At 46.8% G+C, this 17,590-nt stretch overlaps 2 protein-coding genes across 2 annotated transcripts in view; both read right to left on the reverse strand.

Annotated features, from left to right (window-relative positions):
- svild (supervillin d) overlaps positions 1-9,345 on the reverse strand; it is a 29,813-nt gene extending 20,468 nt beyond the window's left edge. Inside the window, exon 1 of the mRNA XM_029134435.3 lies at positions 9,140-9,345. The gene's annotated coding sequence lies outside the window, so the exon portion shown is untranslated. The remainder of the gene's footprint in view (positions 1-9,139) is intronic.
- An 801-nt stretch (positions 9,346-10,146) lies between these two features.
- LOC114845966 (glycylpeptide N-tetradecanoyltransferase 2-like) lies at positions 10,147-14,371 on the reverse strand. Its single transcript, XM_029134604.3, has 12 exons — positions 13,014-14,371; positions 12,828-12,936; positions 12,568-12,712; positions 12,381-12,499; positions 12,176-12,267; positions 11,896-12,012; positions 11,621-11,791; positions 11,412-11,520; positions 11,109-11,279; positions 10,866-11,033; positions 10,637-10,774; positions 10,147-10,328 (listed from the first exon to the last, which is right to left on the reverse strand). The coding sequence occupies exons 1-12, from the start codon at positions 13,169-13,171 to the stop codon at positions 10,305-10,307; spliced, it is 1,521 nt and encodes a 506-aa protein (XP_028990437.1). The 5' UTR covers positions 13,172-14,371; the 3' UTR covers positions 10,147-10,304.
- Between the last annotated feature and the right edge of the window lie 3,219 nt (positions 14,372-17,590).

The following is a 17,590-nucleotide window of genomic DNA, read 5'->3' on the forward strand; positions in this document are numbered from 1 at the left end:
TGCACCACTAACTGGCTCGGCAGCAGAGCTCAAACCCAGCCCTGCCCTCGCCAACCCCAGCTAACACCCCCCATGTGAGAATGATGTCAGCCGGCTCTGTTCAAACAGCCCACCGCCGCAGCGAGACTCTCATATAACGTCTACTCCATCGCCTCAGTGGGAAAGAGTTGGAGCAAGGGAGGGGAAGGCGAGAGACACGCGTTAAACGTCTATTTATTCCTTACAGCTGAAGCTTTGCATCTAATCTCATGAGCGTTATTCCACCTTGTAGTGATTCTGTAATTACTACCAACACAACTCATGGGAAGCTCCAAATTGCCCATAAGTGGGAATGCGTGTGCTTGGCTATATTTGTCGTGTTATTTCTGTGATAGTACGTCTCCAGACTGCTCTAGCCATCGAGCCTCCTGTGTCACTCAAAAACACAATCTGTTAAACAGATCCTTCCCACATGTCGCACAATAACGTGCAATATTTAATAACGTCGGATTGTTTAATACTCAGCGACTTAATGTGAGGAGAAGGGGACTTGAGCGCATTTTGTTCCATTAGGCAGTAACCGCACGTGGCTCGGATGCAGAGGTCTGATAGCTGCACTCACTGAAATGCATTGCCGGCTGACAACAGCAATAAAAATTATGTACGTGCCGGTTCGTCTCGCTCCACGTCGAGCGAAAAAGGCTTTTCCACAAACGTCTCTCACAGCATAGGCATGCTTATGATGCTTCTGGGCTCCTGTCTGCTGAATGTCAAGATGGAGGAAACTTACTGTAGCTGGAAAAAGGAGGTGCGGTATGCACATCAGGCAGGGAAAGGGTCTGAGTTATCACACGGCCAGGGACGGTCAATATGAAAGTAATATAGGACGGGGAATGAGTGGGAATGGGGGTGAACCTAAACATTAGGTGGAATTAATGAGCTGTCTACAACAGACGCCTCTGTAACAGCAACAAGCTTCATCGAAAAATGTCAAGTGCACCCCTCGGACCCCGGCCACCTGCTGGGCTATTAACAAAACAACCTTTGAAATATTGCGCAGGAAATCAGTGTGTATCTTAGAGGATATATGAGCGTGTGCATGACTTCACCTTGACCTTTTCTTCCCCTCCTCCATCGAACATAACAGTTTGGTTCAGTAATGGGGATCCCTGGTGTATATTCAATGCAGTTCAGCCATAAACTGTAACTTCTTCTGACCTGAGCCTGGCATTAACACCCACTGTACACAACGAAGGAAGACACTGAGCATCTGTTCATCAAATTAACAATTCAGCATTTCACTCCCATTCCTGTTCATGCATCAACTACTATTTATAGTCGGTTCAACCAAATCACTCTAGAACAACACTGATCATATAAGGTGAAAGCTTAGAAGAACATTACAATTGTTTTGGAGAGTTACAGCAGATCAGCATTGGAGGATGAGGCTTAATGTGGGTTATCAGCTCCATGTATTTTAGTAAAAGTGACAAAACCTGTCTGCTGCACGACGTGAAGCTCCCTGACGTGTCTTTTCCATCAGAACCAAAGCAGATATTTTTAACTTTGCGCTCAAACGGAGTGTCCATCCACAGCCGGTAACTTGCCTTTTGAAGGCAAACAATCCCGCGTTTGGGTGTTGCTTTCGGGATTCTGCGCACGGTTACATAACTCACCCAGGTCACTACCTATAAAAGGAGAGCAGCGCTAACGCTGGTCCACGGAGACGCAGAGCATCGGGCCTGTTTTGTTTGGAAGCTGTCGCTGTTATTTTAAGCAACAAAAGGGGACTGAAACCACAGATGTGAGTCATGCAAAAAACAAAAAAAATCATCAACCTATCAGTAAATATGAGCTCACCCGCTGTTTTGAAAGCAGGTGTCTTCCCTATTTATGGCTGGATTGCTTTGAGCATTAAAAGCTAATGAAGCAAACTTGTTTGTCCTGTCATTTAACATGTATCACAGACGACGAGCAGAACAATGAGTGAGCACACGGGCTTTGTTGCACTGACCACATTTGTGTGTTTCCCTCTCGCTCAGCATGCAGCAATACCTGTCCTGCCCTGCCACCTCTATTATTTCTGCTCCTCTGGGGCATGTAAACAAACACAGCGCTGGAGAGTTTCCCTGCCCATGCTGCGCCCGCTGGGAAATTACACTGGCTACGAGAGGAAGGGCAAAGGTCAAGCTGGTCGCTTCCCGCATGCGCCCCGTATCCTGCTTCATGAAAGCTCGATTCACCAGGAAACGTTACTCATAAAGCAGCCTCTTGAGACACAGGATGAGTAAGGGCTCGACAGCCAGACCCGCCCCTCGCACTCAGAATAGTACGGGCTCTGTTGCTCTCCGTTATAAGTCAAGTCCTAAGTGAAAAGCCCTATCAAGTCACATTACATGAGGCACGATCTGTTTCAGGCCTGCAGCACTTAAAGCTGCTATGATCCATAGAGGAAGATGTTGCACAACCAACAACAGTTCAGACACGATCACCACAACACTACAAATCAATCAATATTTTTGCACTGGTGGCAAAATTTGGACAACCAAATCATCCTAATCCCTCAGAGGAAACAAGCTGTGGAGTAGTTTTCGCATATGGCAGTAACCTGGTTACTATAAATCACACCTCACATGTTACGGATTAAATTAACTGTATAGTGATGCAACACACGGCTTCCTGGCACTTTGTTGGTTGGGGAGACAAAGAAAAGCTCCTTCTGTGTTATCTCTGCAGGTAATCCAAGCTGAGAGGAGAGGAGGCAAAACCCACCACCACATGCACCCAACAGGGAAATCAGGTTCCTCCACTCCCTGAACATGATCACAGAGACGCGTCTTGTTTACACGGCAGTTAGGAACCGAGCTTCTTCACAATTTTCCACATTTCCTTGTGTGACAAGTTGGGATATGCTATGCTGTACGTGTGATCTTTAGATACAACGAATACCGGATCCAAGAGGAAGGAGGATGTGTTGGTGAGTTCAACGAACCTCTGTGCCAAAAACAACAACGATCATAAAAGGTTGAACAGGTCAATTTGAGCTTGACTCATGCTGTGAAAAGCGGGTCAAGTGAAGCACCTGAACAGGAAACAGCTCCCGTTAAACTTAACGGGTTCACGATTGCTCATAGCTCACTGATGTCATTACGTAAACGAGTGGAACAGTAGGAGGCAGGCTGCTTATGGGGAAATGTATCTGTCTGGCAGATCTACCCAAGAGGACAAACACACTAATCCTAAGATCAGGCCAGACAGAAAGATGTTTAAGACAAAGACTTACATGCAATCCACTGCTCCTTATACATGTTCAAAGATCACAGGTGCTCACCGCAGGAATGCAGGCGACACCCTGCTCATAAACAGTGGGTTTGATTGGAAAGGTAGAGGTTCAGAGAAAATCTCAGGGATTTAGTCGTGACAGTAGTGGCCGCACTGTACGCACTCAAAGCAAAGTGCATGTGAGCTCTTTTATGTAAACATTTAAGCTCATATGACTGTGAGTTTGTCTTTTAGTTAAACCGCAGATCCCACAGCTCTTCATAAGTCATCACTTTAATGAGGGGGACCGCAGCCCAAACGGGACAAACACTGCTGGCAACCAACAGTCTAGTGCACAAATGTGGCTAATTTGTCAGCACTGTTTTCTTTTCAGCTTTACTGGAAATGTCACATTGTTTTCTATCTTCATTTATTTCGATCTGAGCACCGATATTCAGGCCCGAAACCTCAAAATGTGCACCTCTGCAAAGCTGCAATCGCACTAAACAAGGTAACGTCCCTGCAGCAACGCTTTGTGTCACGACAGCGTTTTACCACTGGAAACCTTCAGCAATCCACATTAAGTGACCACAAGCATCAGAGAGACTTTAAGACATGATGTTTCCTTTGGTGTAGAAAAAAGCAGGGAGGCAGTTAAAGATACAGCCAGCGCTTTACACACATTCTTCCAAAAGGGAAGAGGGTGGAGAATGGAAACTCCGCTCCGCTGAGAAAACCAGGTGCCAGTGCAAAAACCAGACTGCTGGTCGGGTTTTTTTTTTTTTTTAAACGGGCTCTTACCTCAGCTGGTGCCGATCCAAACAACTGGCAACCACGTTCAGGACCCATAAAAGAGTAAAGACAGAAGATACAGTAGATGAAAAATGAAGTCTTTACGAGTATTGAAGAGGTAGAATATAGAATATAAACGATCACAATATAAATGATATTCCGGGTAACGCTCAGTGGTCCGTTAGTGGTACTCGGTACCAAACTGGCAACCTTAAACTAAACATATCCTGTGGTTAGTTCTTCCACATAGTGTAGTTTACATTAGGCTTCGGTCTCTCGACAGAAAAAGGCATCAGAAAGCAGCCGAGGAGATCGAGGGTGTGTCACGTTTTCAGCCATCCTCACAAAACAATCAACCACATACTGAGTGACCAATGTGTTTCGCATTAAAAAGCAATCGTTCGGCAGTTGAGGCGATTTAAGCGCCGTGCCTGCCTGGAACCACTGGCAGAATGGAGCTTTAATCGCAACTGCAGAGTCTCCCCACACTTCATCTACTGCAGTTAAACGTATTCTCGGCCAGTAGAAAACTTTACGGGACGATTCTGACAGCATGCGCTGGGTTGAGCAAGCACCGCAGCAAGCGTCATTCACACGAGTCTGCTGGTGGGAACGGGAGGAAGTGATAGGAAGGAAAAGGCAGAGGGAGGAGGAAGGAGAATGTTCAGACCGGATGAGGACACACAAAAAACAAGGAAGGAGAATGAAAGGAGTGCAGAGGAGAACAGGCCCGGCTTGTAGAGCTCATCTGAGGTCAGGAGGACGGAGGAGAAGGTCTTTTGTGGAGGTGGAAGTGATGGCTTTGTGGAGCGCGTGTCTCCAGGGTGCCGAGAGGCCCGAGTCTGGTGGTACGGGGGTGGAAGCAGGACAAGACGAGAGGAGGAGGAGGAGGAGGAAGAAGCAGAAACAGGGCCTGAGACTAATCTCCCTCTCCCCCTCTCTCACAGACAAACTGCCTCAAATCCCTTTTACCAGAAGTCCCGCTGACTGCACTCAGTCACCCGAAAGCCAGTTGACAAAACAACCCCCTGCAGTACGTACTCATGCCTGCGCTCTGCTTTGTCTCAGTAACTCACAGAGGGCAGGAAAATGTGTCATTTCACCTACTTCAAATCTTCTTCAAGCTGGACATGGGCTCAACGAGGGAAACAGGAGAGCGAGCGTGTTTTCCTCTGTTTTCTCTGCACAGAACTGCCCTTTGTCCCAGCCTTCCGGCTTTCTGTTTGCTGTATTCAAAAGAGCCATTAAATGGGACGTACGGGAAAGTAAATAAGCAAACACACGCACACACACGATGCAGAGATACACACACACACACACACACACACACACACAACGCAGAGATACACACACTCTGGCTGCAATCACTGAAGCAGAAGTGGTGAGTGGGAAGGTGGAGTTTAAAGGGAGTTCACGAGGCTTTATCTCATCATATGTGTGTGCGCGTACACACACACACACACACACACACACACAGTTAATGTGGGCCAGCAACAAACACCCACGTGTTTTTAGGAGGACAGACGCTCTGTAGAGGCTCCAGCTGAAGCGCCTTCTTTCTCACCAGTCACCACCAGTCTCCCACCAGTGCTGAAGCTGGTGGACACATATCGCTATCATTTTAGCCAGCTCTTCTCAAAGAACTGACCAAGACGAATGTTTAACAGACAAACTAGGTCAGCCAATTCCAATGGCATTACCTACACACTCACTCTCTCTGTTCACCAAAGAGTAACTACAGAGTCGTCTCCCCTCAAAGTCACCTAATGCGATTTTTCCGCTTGTCAACAACTTATCAGCATGGACTTTATCCTAGAATGGCTGCCTGTAAGAAGCAGACGAGACTGAACGGAGAGAGGGGGTCGCAGGAGGAGGAGGGGGTGAGTGTGGGGGGGGACAGGTCTCATCCGGGGAGTCCTGCTCCCGGGGCTTCACCCTCTCAGCTGTCTGGTGTCCACTGTGCAGAGCAGACACCATCTGGCTGGTTGGAATGCTACTGAGCGGGGGGTGGAGGGGTTAAGGGGTCTGCTATCAAGCAGGGGGGATGGGTTATGGCCAGGAGACTAATACAAGGAGCGGTATTAACCATTTAATGACACAAATGAAATGCTTCACGAGTGAAAAACTAATTCATCCTGTAAATACCAACATGCTTTAACCTGGGAACGTCATTTGTTTATTATACATACATGCAGTCACCATGGTAACCTGCTAGTCCCATTAGCCATCAACATGCTAAGCTACACTGACCAGCTGCTGGCTGCACCTTCATGCATTTTTAGTTGTCTATAATCCATTTCTCAAAAACATACTTGCAGAAACAAACTGTATTTTACAGTATGAATGGATGTTTCTTTTACGTCTATAAAACAATAAACTCTTGCTGTGATGCACACAAAAGCCTATTCCATAAAGTCCCTCAACGCACTCTGATATGTTATTCAAAGCCTTTGTTGTCAGCTGATGATCGTGTCAGATAACGCTCCGCTGTGGCCCCGAGCCAAAAACAAAGGTAAAGGCCCCAGAGCATGGGAGCCGTCATGAGTGAACAAACATCTGAGCTGCAGCCGTGCAAACGTCCGTTAACGTCTGGATGCTGGAGCTGGCCGGCGTCCACTCCCAGCTACTGAGAGCTGGATTTATAAATATGTCTTAGTGGAGATTAGCCTGAGGGCAACCCTCAGCACTCTTCCCCACGGAGTCCCATAGCTCACGTTGTCACATCCCTTCTGCTTTCTATAAATATTTGCGCCGCACAACTTCTTGACTGTGCAGTTGACATCCAGCTCCCCCGAGAGCCGAGCAGAGAGGACGGGTCGGACCCACGGAGCGGGAGTTGAGTGGGTGGATGCTTGGCTTCTGCAGCCAGGTTTAGCAGTTGAGCTGTTAAGTAACATGCGGGAAACATAAAATGACAGTAATGCTGAAATATACTCTTCTTGGTGAGCACATGATTAATGGATGTTGTAATAAATAAATACTGACTCCTGCATAGCTTTGGACTTTGGACTAACGTGTAATCACTTTTTCGAGGCCTTTTGCTCAATGTTTCCAATTGCAAAAACACAACGCAGCAACTTAGTGGAGATAATCTTCTGCCAGTAGTCGTTCAGAGCTTCTGGGTCTTACTTCACGCATCCAGAATACACACCGAGTAATGAGCAAACAAAACCTGAGTAATCTGTGAGTACAGGTGTGTTTGGTTTGAGCCGGGCCCATTTAGAGGCTTGTTAAAAACCTTAGGCAGCCTCATAAATTTAACTTCGCAATTTGACAAGAGGATTTTTCACACCTCTTGAATTACTGCTCAACTCTGTGGGAGTATTGTTTAGCGTTCAACATTTCGACATCAGGCTGGCAAAGCAGCAGTGTAATACATATATATAATGGTCCTAATGACAGAACAGTCCACATGCCCTTTTTTTAAAGTATCTTCTCAAATAGGCTAATTTGTCTTGATCCGGCTCTTAAAGTGAGAATAATTCCTTTTAAAACTACAACTCAGATGCATGCAGTTCTTCACACTGTTTTCATGTTAATGCAATAACCCAGAGCCGCAAGGCTCCGTTTAGCAAAAAACGGAATAGCGAGTGTCCCAGCACAGCTCCAGACAAGCCCGCGCAGCACATCGGCCCCTCCACCGGCTAAAAGCCCCTCAAGCTGAGAAACACGATCCCTGCAGCGGCGGCGGCGGCAACACAACACCACCCCCGGACTGACTGACACGAGGCGTTCAGGGGAATGATAGCATCTACAATAACCACATAACGCTCGCTTCTGCTTGACAACAATGGAGCATCTGTGTCTTTACATGGTCAGTGAAAAAGCAAGTGGAGCATTGATGTTCCCCGCACTAAGTGAGACAGTGAAACAGACTCACTCAGTGGAAACGATGCCTCCTTTCGTTTCCCAGCACATCATATAAAAGGACAAGGCATCATATTTTGTTATTGATGAACCGAAGAGTCACACAAACGTGTGCTGTCCTGCTCCAGAGTGGCCTAATCGAGGCGCGCATCTCTTCCCGTCTTGCTCAACAGCAGCTGGATGAGGAAGGTCCTGGGAAGCCTGTTGTGACACAGGCCAGAGATGCCTTCGCTGGAAAATTACAGTCTGGCAAGCCCCAAATACCATAGCCGTTGGATACGAAGCTCCAAGGAGCTTCATTCGATTCACCACTCGAGAAAAAAACACCTACTCTTATGATGAGAAGAAAGAAACTGCTGTAGTTTTTGCAGTAAACAGGTAAAATGGTAAACAGTGAGGATCTATAAAACAAGTAGAACATAAAGAATAGGTTTCTATGATGATAACAGGTGTAAAGAGATGAATGCAAACTGTACTCACAACCTTTAAAGGGACTCGCTCGGTCTCCAAGCAGAGCCCTCATATTTGCATAAATGAATGTGCAGCAACTTGCTGGTCGGCCTTTTGTAACCGCAGCAGTGGGAAAAATGAACGTGCACGCGCCGACGAGGGCCCGGGGGCATCTCAGCGCCCTTAAAGGCGTTTTATCGCTTTGTTTTCACAGGTGGTTTTTGCACAGCGCGGCCCCACAAGCCCGCTCCTCCGCGCGGCGGGTCCTCCGGTAAACGAGCCGCTCGAGCAATTTGTTCACGCAGAAACACGACAGACTGTGACCGTGCCTTAACGGAAAAAAAAAACGGCGAGGGACGGGTTATTAGCGCTAAACCCGCAGTTTCCTCTAAGTTTTACCGAGCTGGAGGAGGGGAACTGAGCCGTGGCTGCAGTGACAGCCGGTCTGGGTGCATCGCGTCCCGCACGCGCTATGTGTGTGAACGTGACAGTCGCACGCGCGCCTTTAGTTTAGCGTCGGCACGTATCGAGCCCGCACACAGGAAGCCCGCAGTCAGCTGTCGAGACGGCGACTCTCGCCGTGACGTCACGTCAACTTACAACACGCTTGTGACAATGTCACAACACACCGCACATAAACGGCGCGGTCGTTGAAGGTTACGACACAAAGCGCGGGTGCGGTGCTTTATAGAGGTTCACTGTTGTATTAGAAGAGACAAATGAACAGAATAAAACACCCGAGCCACGAATAACGTTAGCTTAGTTTTAGAAAGTTCGTAACAATGCTAACCTGAGCACGTCACTTGGAGTCGGCGGTAAACGTTACGCCGTCCTCGACGAGAATGGAAAATGAGCATGAACCGACTCTCGCTTTGTCTGGAAAACAGTTTGACCGTCCACGCTGGTCCTCCGGCCACTCTGCAGGGGCACAGCTCCGTCCCGGCCGGACAGGGCGCACGGCGCAGACGGCAGGGAGAAGTGCTGCCGTCAGGTCCCGTAGCTTCAAACTTAAAATGCCTGCTCGCCTCTGATTGGTCCAACCACGGAGCGGTGCTGCGTTTAAATGCTCCCAGGAAACGCCCACTTTCTTTGATCGAGAGTAAGTGACATAATAGCGTAGTGCGACACGCGACGCGTTAGCGTAGCTCGGAGTTTTGAAACGAATCCTTTATTTCTGTTATTACCAAATAATCGAATAAATTATTGAAACGACATATTTTTTTGTTTTACCAATTGTATTGACTTATTTAAAAAAATTATAATCCTCTATAATCCACGATAATTCGGAAGTTCCTGTTTATTTTAGGTTTCTAATGTTCTTTGTTTAATGCATGTCACAGTCCATCAAGTTAATTATCATGTTATATTAGGAATTTTTTAATCAGGTCAATAACAAAGGCAGAACAGGTGAACCACAAGTCTGAAGTTTCCAAGTTGTACTAGGTCCTAATTTTAAGGTTTTTTGCTGCAGTGCCCCCTGCTGTCCATATTTAAAACTTCACAGTTTTTCATAGCAACAGACAACTCGCCTGTCAGACCACCTCATGCCCGCTTATACATGCAGCACGTGCCGATGTCAGGCAGTTATAACATATGTGTTCTTTGGAAAAATATAAAAAGTACTATACCTCAGTACAACTAATGTCTTCTTAGATCTAACTGCTCAGCATCAGAACATTAAACAATTTAAATGAGTGTGGGTAAGATCTTCTACTTCGCCTCTAATTAAATTCAAGTCATTTCTCCAGAGGTTAAATTTTTAGTGGCGTGGAAATCATGAAAAAACTGACATCCAGATGATGTTTTAAGATGTTATTCACAAATGAAAATGCATCTTTAATTTTTTCATTGATTTGGGAGTGTGTCCTTCGTAGTTTGTCCGTTTATGTTTTAGAACCCATATTCCTGCTGCTGTCCTGTCCATCACTCTGGCTTGTTGATCTCTGTGCAGTCAGTTAGTTCGGTAACACCAAGCCCACCTGTAAAAATAGGGAGCAGTTACTGCTGGATGCATTACTGATACTGAACATCTGTGTCAAACACAAACATGATTTAATACAAAACTTACATTGCACGCATGTTTATTAGTATCACTTTTGCACTTCAGCCTGTGTTATTAGTCAAGGTCACCGCTGGTCGTGAGTGTCTGAACGAAGGTGTTTTCACATACTGGTGCAAAATAACGAGCCTCTGACAGGTGAGAAATAAACTAAAGAACTCCAGGCTTCACATTCTCAACATGACCACGATGAGTGTTGGCAGGTGGTGACTTTACAGTAATCAGTACCTTATCTGGGCTCATATTTGGACACATCCAGTTGTACAGGTAATAATGCAGGCTCCTGTCACTGATGCTAAATTTCAGCTGCTCCAGGAAAGTCGTGTTGTCCATCACATCGAGAGCACAGAAGATGTCATTGCCTTTCTGTAACAGAGGACAAAGCATCATGGCATGAACAGGCCGCATGCGTTGTGCTGATGCAGTCAAATTGGGGGACTCTACTTGTGACACTTACAGATTTAGCCAGGACCAGCGCGTCCTCCATGAGCTCCACCTGGTCTGTGGCAGTGGAGACGACGTAAAGGAGGTGGGCTTCTCTCAGGCCGCTGTGAACTGGGTGGTTCAGCACCTTTGACCAGACGCTGTAGAAACTCACCACATCTGTCACGGTACCATCCGGTCCCTGTTGTGAGACGATTCAGAATCAGCTTAAAATGAATTATGGTGAACGTGCGCACTGTCTGAAGTGAAATCAGACCTCCACCACATAGGTGTCCACCACGTTGTCCCGTGGCAAGAGCAAGTGCTCCACGTCCTGCACCGACAGGACAGGCCGCAGGTGGAACTTGCACAGGTTCGTCTGGACCAGTGAGTGTATCCGTTCAACGTCGGCTTTGGCCGCCGGGCGCAGACCCGGCGTCTTTGTAGCCTTGGAGAAACAGTAGAAGAAGAAAAAGCAGCTGTAAATAAGTTTGGAGGCCACAAGTTCTGAATGAGTCTCATTTCAAGGCAGGTCATTTCACTGGCAGGTCATCGCCTCTAGGTGGCAGCACAAACTAACCTCAGGAAGACGGTTGAGTTTAAGCGCTCGCTGCAGATTCATCTTTACTCTCAGACCCGGGTAGTTGACCTCTAACAGCTTCCGGAGGTTCAGAGGGCGATGCCAGTAGCTACAGGCATTAGGTTGCTTATTTTTAGGCGACGGCACCAGCAATAACCAACACGTGATGCGATAATTGTTGCTCCGCTTTGTCATTAACAGTTTTCTACCTGCAGGAGCTCAGTGGTGTGGGAAGCACCACTCCAGCTGTGTACACGGCCTGGAGGAAACCCTGCTGCCTCGCCCGTCTCGCCAGCTCCCGGATCAGAACCGGAGTCATTCGCTTGAGACGCAGTTTCTTGTGCACGCACAGGAACTTGACCTGCACCACCCGCTTCTGGCTGAAGAACACGTTTGAGCACCCGCTTTAGGACACGTGCACTACGACTGTGACTGCACACATAAATGTTTCGCATGCATTTGCATGTATTAATGCGATACTCACGTCTCATATATGCGGATATCAGCAGGAACGCCAGCAATGAAGCCCACTAGTTTCTGATTGGAGTTCACTCGCACAGCACAGTGGCAGTGAGCCAGCCAGTCAGGAGGCTGTAAAGTCCTGAGGATCAAATACATGATATTTACTAAAGGTCTGGGTTAACAAACCCACATGAGATCTAATTTATTATTCAAACCACCAAATCTACAACCCAGTTCACAAACGGGGTTACAAAGGAGGAACAAGCAAATACAGAAAGTCCTGAGGTCAAAGGTCACATTACCATCGGAGATACTCTGCACAGAAGCTCAGTCTGAAGGTGTTGTCGTCTTCTTCCAGGTAGTTCTCGTTTAGCAGAGCACAAAGTTCGCTCAGCTGAAAGCGGCAGATGGAAAGCAACGACTGAGGAAGAGCTGCCTACTGGAGTCGGGCTGAGGTTATAACAGGTGTTCTGAAGGGCCGGTGCAGTAAGCGTGGTAATCACTTACTGTTGAAGGACTGCTGAGGTCCAGAGTGTCCCAGGAGAAGCCTTGAGGTAGAGAGTAGGGCTCCTTACGCACACACGCTCCGTCCCCTGCTACCGGCCCATCAGCTGTGATGGCGTCACCTTGGAGCACAGGTCACGTTTTAGACCGGTGCAAATGAAGCTGAAGCGCCCGGGCCGGTCTAACTTACCGAATTTGGGCACGGGCTGCGTCTCCCAGAAGCGATAGGTGCGTTTCTTGGCCTCGCTCATGGTCTTGGGCAGAGACGCGCCCAAGGAGAAGAGGTGGAGGGCCGTCTGGATCTCCTGCTGCTTCTCTTCAGACAGAGACTCCAGCTACAGTAGTAAAGCAGACAGGTCAGCAAACGCACCCTTATCGGCGAATAACATGGATCAGGGGACGAGCGTGTGCAAATAATCCCCAACAAGCGCTCGGTTATGACTCTCGTACCAAAGCGATCGGGTCCCTGCGCCCCTCAGGCCTCCAGGCATCGTCCTTCTTCTGCTTCTTCTTGCTCCTCTTCGCCGGCTCGCTCTCGGCCCCCGCGGCCTTCTTCTCACTGAAAGCGCAGGTTATGCACGTCACGCGCTTATTACATACGCGGGGAACTTGGCCGGGAACGGGTCAGATACTTACGCGTCGGCGTCCGTCATCACGAGTGAGTGCGGCCGGCGGCGGCTGGGGGTGGACTGGGGCGTCGCTCTTATCTCGGCGAGCAGCGAGGGGCGGAGTGGGACCCGGGCAGTTGCCCGGCCCGGCTCCCACCCAGCCACAGATAACCCACAACAATGCATGAGTCTGCGTGTTCTGCTCCCGCACCGCGTCCCTTTTTGCTAATAGTAATCGTGACATTCTCTGCAGCGTGGAGCCCGTTCGCTCCAGACTGAACACCCCGGGAGGATTGCAGGCTCCCTGCGGAGCCTGTTTCAGCTGGGCAGCATCCTCATGCGTCCTGAACCTTTTTGCCCCTAATACATCTGCGTAACCATTTATCGCACAAATGGTCCAATTTCCTTCAATTCAGGCATTTTTAACTGAGAATTCAGCTTGTATCTATTTTTGCCCCTAATTTGTGGCTCCACTGTGGCATTATTCAACCCGTGAGCGCTAAATGCCACCGGAGACGCGTGCGAGCGACACAAGTTATCCGAGACGATGCAGCAGTGGAACCCGCAGCTGCTGATGTAGCAATAAAGAGGCGGACGGTTAAAGATCGCGGTCTCCTGAGCCTCAGGGGGTTTGACCTCCGGCTGACCTCTGCTCAGCACCGAACCAGGCAGGAAGCACCGAGGGGCAAACCATTAACATCTCATCTTAGAACCGGTCATTCAGGTCTGTCGTCAGACCTTCGGTGATTAAATGTTTACCGTTGGAGATTATCAGGCTGCGCACATTTAACATCTCCTCACGTCAGAGGCAGATATTCAACAATTTTTATTTTGAACTGAGTTGCTGTTGGCATGTGATAAAGAAAATAGGTGTAAGTATATAAATGACATGAAATGCATGACACACATGTCGCTATGCAATGATCATATTCGCCCATGACGTCTTCATCGTCATGAATGTGATGGAAGATGGCCTTTAAATTGTATTAAATTGTATCTGCTGTCACTCTCTCCCGTGCATTTCACTTCATTTCAAGCTCTTTCTTCACTTTAAAGTTCTTTGCTGGTGCAACAGCAACTACAGTATGACACCACTGCAGGATCCACTATGAACTATCTGGTGGCAACTTGTTGCTCACACACGCAAATTTGCCAACTCCCGCTCCTCACGTGTCACAACACTGAAGTCCATGTTCTTCAAATGAGGCAGGGCAAAAATCACATGACTCCTAAACACACACACACACACACACACACACACACACACACACACACACACACACACACACACACACACACACCATTACCAATCTGTAAATAGATCTGTATCACTGCGATCTCCTCGCTGAACACGATCCTCCCCGCTTTGCTCCGCGTTCTCTTCTTCTCGCTCAGCGTTCTCTTCTTCTTCTCCGTCTCCCTCGTCTACTCGCTTGTTTGGAAGGCGCGATGAATGAGCACCAATCGCTGCATCCCTCCTCCTCTCTGCTGACGTTTGTCTTTCCATTTCTCTGACTGACTCTCTTTCAGGTGGGTGCTCAGCTTTCTGTGACGTGTCTCTCTCACTCATGTATTTCTTTATCTCAGCTCAACTCAATACAATTCCTCCTGACAGCTGTGACTGCAAAATAAGTAATTACAACATCCAGTGTATAAATATATATTACTAATCACTTTATTGGAATGAGAAGCCAATTAAGTATCTGTTTACAGGATCCCTTTGCATTTAGCGCAGGTAATTAGTGGATTAAAAGTTAGTTTCCTCCTTCTTTTCTTATGTTATATCCTCATATATCTTATATGTATTTTATTGTCAGATAATGAAGAGTGAAGTAGTCGTGGGAACTCAATTACAAAATAGTGATACAGCTACAAAATGTTACTCTTCAATATATTAAGTTTTCCAACAATGAGCAGATCCAGTTCTGAAGCAACAAACCTCCTGGATAAAACTGAATTTCTAATCTATTTCAGCTTTTGTTGCTCAAGAAAGAATGTGTCACACGTGAAGCCTGCTTCAAAACTTCACACGCCAAACGCAGTCAATTAGCATTTAGAGTGGCCGTTACAGCAGGTTCATTCTGAATTCATCAGACTTCCATAAAGCTCACGTCAACGCGTTCAGGTTGATGGTCAGAAGTGGTAACTCACTTAGGTTGAACTTCAGGAAATCACACAGATGATGATGATGATGACTCTGCAGGATATGATTTGTGACATGGCTCAATAATGTTACATCTACAATAGAAATGTTTTCTAATTTGATCAGCCATCATCAGTATAATAATGACAACTAGGTTTTTGCCTTGTGGCAGGAGGTGCTTCACCTCTGACCTCTGGGATACATCCTGATCTTCACCATCAACTCCAACATGGAAGCTTTGGTTCTGACGGGAGGATCCTCTCATTAAATCCACTGTCTTGCATGTTCCTATTATTTGCCCATTCGTCCTGACCTCCAGGCTGATTAATGTTGTTCCTTTCTTTGCACGCTGTTAATCATTACTTGTAATTTTACGTTATTTATATTCATGCGCGTAAACGGATCCTGACTGCTGCACGGCAGACTGTGAAAGACCGAGCAGGAACGCAGGAGGGACACCAGCGGACTTTTTCCAAAAATAGAGAAATTTATTTAGTGCAAAAAGCAAAAATAAAACAAATTGCATAAGAACACAGTAAATCCAATCTGGGCCCATGAAAGAGGTCAACAAAAATAAAGTAATGTATAAGGAAGCAAGCAAACTCTCCCCTTAATTGAAATAGATAGTGATTCATTACAGAACTGTAACTGTGCAAAAGAACGAATGCCCTGAAATACAGACGTTTACTGAAAAAAAGCCAAATAATCAAACCAAAGAGGTTTAGGTGAGCTTTTGCAGCGCATTGAACATTTACATTCACATTTACTTTAGCTTTGGCTTCAGCAGCGCGTGCATGCTGTTGGTTTGGCTGAACTTAAATTAGGACCCGTGGAAATAGTCCAGTTATTGCAATGTCTTGATGAGAGATGTGTGATGTAGGACAGCAGTTACATTAGGTTAGTGTCTTGTTATTAAGGTATTTAAAATAGATCACCTCCTCTGTGTATAAATACACCATGCAGTGATAAGATTAATAAAATAAGCTGATTTAAAATATGGCAGAGCTTTAATACCTTTTTGATCTGAGCTACTTTTCACTTATAGAACGATCAAATTCTTTGATGCCTGTGAGCTGCTGGCTCAGGTTAGTGTGGAGGCATTAGACCTGAATAGTTGGAGCCACAAATACAAAGCAAAGTGTCAGGCAGCGCCAAGGGTCGGCTCTGGCCTGTTTATCACCAGAAACCACTAAATATTCCGCAGAAATGTTGCACACAAAAACAAAAGCAGATCATTTAGTGACAGGATTCTGAGCAGTAAAATCAAAACCCATGAAGCTACTGGATTCAGAGAATGGCCACCAAATAACAAACTCCATTTAAACATTTCCTCCAATATGCCAGCTTTGTTAAGAACAGCTTTTTCTCTGGGTCGTGTTTGCATTGTGATGTCATTGCTGCTCAGCGCCGTCACAGAAACTCTCCATTATACTCGGAGGGAAAACAAACTTCCCGCTGGATTTTGGCCACCGCGGTTTCCGCGCGTTCCAAAATTCATCAGTCACATCCATTATTCCAGCAGCCAAACTCATTTTTGCGCCTTCACCGAAGGTCCATATGCTGATTTGAGCGTCCGCCAAGAAAGCAGGAAGTAAAAAGTAGACGCACACGGCTTAACGGCCGCAGTCCTACAGTCATTCACTGTTGGTTGGTTCACATCCCTCCTCCTGCTGATTGTGTGCGATGTTTCTTATAAAGAACAGAACTGGAAGAAATATGAGAAGCGACACTTACTTCACACAGCGTCAAACCGTTAATGCCAAAACAATATCCTCCAATTTCTCTTAGCGTGTGTTTTGTTCTATTTCCTGTTCCGTCTGTTTTGTTTCCCCTCCTCCTTTTACCTGTATTTATAATCCTTTGTTCTCCGCAAAGACCTCTGTCACACGTTTGTTTTTGAAAATAACTTCATGAATAAATTCTAGTGACACCAGCGTCTCCGGAACAATTCCGTCAAACCCTGAATCCGCCGGTGACCCAACTTTGGAGGCTGCCTCGGCCTTTGAGCAACGGCCCGACGGAAAAACAATTCTGCCTTTGACGGCAGCTTCCGAGGGATCAGACAGGTGACTGCGCTCGGGTTCAGGAAGCAGTTTTGCTCTATTTGGGACACGGTTTCATCCCAGATGCTCGTGACAGGAGTTGTAACAGTCTCTAACGTCCTGTGATCACCGTGTTCTCTGTTTTGGCTCCACAAATCGAACGCATCAACACAATCAATCCTCCACTCTCAAACTCTGATCATTCCATTACTCGACAAGGTCTTTTATTACGTCCCTCAGCTTCCGTTTAAAAACGAACCCTGACAATAGTCTCTGGAAAACTTTGAGGTCAGAGACTCGAGTCTGTTTTAGACCACAATCTGGGTTTGATTGAATATTTTCTAGATTTCTCTCCTTTATGCTTTTGCCACAAATCAACACGGCGGAAGGCAGAAAAGACAGACGAAGTGAATAAATGAA

The sequence above is a fragment of the Betta splendens genome, chromosome 19 (genome assembly GCF_900634795.4).
Source record: "Betta splendens chromosome 19, fBetSpl5.4, whole genome shotgun sequence".
NCBI lineage: Eukaryota > Metazoa > Chordata > Actinopteri > Anabantiformes > Osphronemidae > Betta > Betta splendens.

Bases quoted from the DNA above. Each gene is read 5' to 3' on its own strand.
- LOC114845966 (XM_029134604.3), bottom strand. From the start codon at position 13,171: ATGCATTGTTGTGGGTTATCTGTGGCTGGGTGGGAGCCGGGCCGGGCA. The intron at 12,713-12,827 runs GTACGAGAGTCA...TTACTACTGTAG, and splicing joins GCAGGGACCCGATCGCTTTG to CTGGAGTCTCTGTCTGAAGA. The intron at 10,775-10,865 runs GTAAGTGTCACA...CCTCTGTTACAG, and splicing joins CGCTGGTCCTGGCTAAATCT to AAAGGCAATGACATCTTCTG.